The sequence below is a fragment of the Hoplias malabaricus genome, chromosome 1 (genome assembly GCF_029633855.1).
Source record: "Hoplias malabaricus isolate fHopMal1 chromosome 1, fHopMal1.hap1, whole genome shotgun sequence".
NCBI classification, from domain to species: domain Eukaryota; kingdom Metazoa; phylum Chordata; class Actinopteri; order Characiformes; family Erythrinidae; genus Hoplias; species Hoplias malabaricus.
Genome location: NC_089800.1, coordinates 90,246,271 through 90,249,242, shown reverse-complemented (window position 1 = coordinate 90,249,242; position 2,972 = coordinate 90,246,271). Strand labels below are relative to the sequence as shown.

The 2,972-nt window shown below is 49.8% G+C and overlaps 1 protein-coding gene across 2 annotated transcripts in view; it reads right to left on the bottom strand.

Moving 5' to 3' along the window:
- The window catches only part of smyd3 (SET and MYND domain containing 3), an 84,702-nt gene that overhangs the window by 18,028 nt on the left and 63,702 nt on the right, over nucleotides 1–2,972 (bottom strand). For both annotated transcript variants that reach the window (XM_066675987.1, XM_066675988.1), the window contains exons 9-10: nucleotides 2,816–2,903; nucleotides 2,523–2,697 (exon numbers count right to left, since the gene is read on the bottom strand). In XM_066675987.1, the coding sequence (XP_066532084.1) occupies nucleotides 2,523–2,697; nucleotides 2,816–2,903 (263 nt within the window). The remainder of the gene's footprint in view (nucleotides 1–2,522; nucleotides 2,698–2,815; nucleotides 2,904–2,972) is intronic.

Genomic DNA, 2,972 nt, shown 5'->3' with positions numbered 1-2,972 from the left:
CTAACCCTCAATCAGCTCAGGACCAGAACTCAGCAGATCCAATCAGACCCGACCAAATTACTGCACGAATAAAACAACACTACAGACACTATTGGGAAACTCAAACTAAATCACAGAGTAAAATGCAGTGTTATCTGGCCCTAAAGCGGCAGTACACTGTGGCACAGTACCTCAGCACAGTGACTGACCGAGACCTGAGAACCACCCTGACCAGGTACAGACTCAGTCAGCACAGTCTGGCCATAGAGACGGGCAGACACAGACAGACCTGGCTGCCTCAGGAGCAGAGACTCTGCCAGCAGTGCGGCTTCAGTCGACCCGAGACAGAGCTGCACTTCCTCACAGAATGCCCAAAGTACACTGAGCTCCGCAAAGAGTTCTACATTAAATTTAGTGAAATACACCCGTCCTTCACAGCCCTGACCCCCACAGACAGACTCCCGTATCTGCTGGGAGAACAGAGAGAGAGCTGCACTCTCGCAGCCCGATACGTCCTCGCCTGCCATCGCAAAAGGGACAGTGAGTGACCCTGTCACACACACACACACACACACACACACACACCATATATAACCTTTCCCCCAGTTCCGGTCGCTGTGGTGAATGTTGCCGGGTGTTTCCAAGTTCTAAAAAGTTACCCCCTGTATTTATTGTATTCAATATTTTATTGTTTAATTCAATGTTTATGTTCTTCTTAAATTTTAAATTGTAACCCAGGCTTTGACAACACAAATGTAACTAATTTGTCATGTCAATAAAGCACCTTGAATTGAATTGAATTGAATTGAGAGAGAGAGAGCTGAGCCCAACTCTATTGGTGTGATGATGGTGTTCCATTAGGGCTCTGTTGTGTGGTTCTCCCTGCTCCTGGCGTTCTGAGACGGTTCTAACATTCTGACAGCCTGGTTCCGTCTCACTCAGAACTGTTGTGTGTTTGTGGTTCTGTGCGTGTTCTCAGTTCAAGGCTGGTTCTGGATCAGTGCTCGGTCAATTTCCATGAATAATCAATTAGTGCAGAGGCATTAGCGGCAGCTGACGGGAGTTAAATCCAATCACCTTTACCCCCTTCATCCCTTCATCAGACACAACTAACACCTCCCTCACCCTCGCACCCGGCTAACTCCACCCTCACCCTCACCCTCGCAACACCCTCACCCTGGCACCCGGCTAACACCACCCTCACCCTCGCACCACCCTCACCCTGGCACCCGGCTAACACCACCCTCGCACTCACCCTCACACCTGGCTAACACCACCTTTATTATCTGGCAAAGGCTTATCAAGTGCAGTGTTTTTTTATTCAGTAAAAAACAACAGCAGAACATTGACTGTGTACATGACCTCCTTCAGTCGTCTGCAGCAAGAGAGAGTTGCCAGTGCAGAGTGTAACCGGACCCCCGGGAGCAGGCGGAGACCGGGACTGACAGGTGTTTGAGAGTTGTTCAGCAGAAAATAAAGGGTTGGGGTCGGCTGATGGAGGTCTGACGGAGGTGTGTGTGGTAAAGCCTCTGGGAGCTGTTTCTCAGTGCGAGAGAAACTCTGCGTACCTGAGCGCTCTCTGTAGTCGGTAAATGCTCTAGTTCTGGGAGCCGTGGCTCAGAGGAGACGGCGTCGCTCAGATTCTGATGAAAATAAAAACCTGAAAGAGCTGCAGAGAAACGAAGGGCGCGACGGAGACGGAGCGAGATTAAAGATGAATTAAAGAGCGAGAAACCAAAGCCTGACTAAACACCTCTGGAACCTGTCCCAGATCTCGTCTCGTCTTCATCTATTTCTGTCCCTCAGGAGGAACCGGAGCAGCGGGAGCCGAAGACAACAGACACCTCTCCACCTCAGATCAGTTTAGAAACCTCTCCCCCGTCTCTACCTCGTCCCTGACAGACGTCTTCATCTCACACCTGCTCCAAGTCACGAAGCAGGAGTAACTTCCTCCTCCGAGGAACTGGAGATCTCCTCCATGGGCTCCACATCGTCCCCCAGCAGAACCTGCTCAACTGTTCAGAACCCTGCTCTCTGGTCTGATCTCTGGTCTGAGACTAGAGTCTGATCTCTTCAAAGACTCTGATCTGATCACTTCCAAGACTCTGGTCCGAGACTCTAGTCTGATCTCTTCTGAAGGACAATGGGTTTATAGGGACACAGGGCCAGGGCTGATGTGAGACGGGCCGAATCGGACCAGGAACACACACACACACACTCACAAACACACACACAAACGCAATCACACCCCCTACACCCACAGCCCTTGCACACCCATGTGTGTGTTTTTATAGAATTGTGAGGACCCGATGTCCTCTGATACGGCTCAGACCGTCTCACTCTGTTGGTCCTCACAATTTCTACTGCTTTTTTTTACTTTAATGTGTTAAACTAAGAGTGAAATAATCTCCAGTTGGTTTGGGGTTGGGTTTAGGGTCAGGGTTGTGTGTGGTGTTTATGAACTACAGTAATCATTATTTCTAGACAAGGTCCTCACAAGTATAGCACACACACACACAAATTACACACACACACAAACTCACTGGTAGGGTCCCAGTGTCCTGCTGCCATACTCCAGTGCTTTCTGGTACTGGTCCAGACTGATGCAGGCGTCCATTGCCAGGTCCAGGAGACGCAGCAGGTAAACGTTGGAGTCTGGAACGGCGTTCCTGTGTCTGGATAACAGCATCTCACTCTCCCTCAGGAGTTCCTCCCACTCTGACATTCACACACGTTAAAGATTCACTCCCTAGTGTCCCAATAAACTCTTCACACGGCTTCATTTTTAGATTCTTTTCTGTTCAATAAAGTGAGAATGTGATTTCCTGAAGGATACGGTTTTCCGTCTGCAGCTTCTCCAGCTCCGGGATTTTATCCCTCAGCGTGGTCCACACAGCTTCATCACCCGCCAGCATCTCCCTGTCCTGAACAGACACACACACACACACACACACACACAATGTCGTTGGAGCTCAGCACACTTGAAGAACACT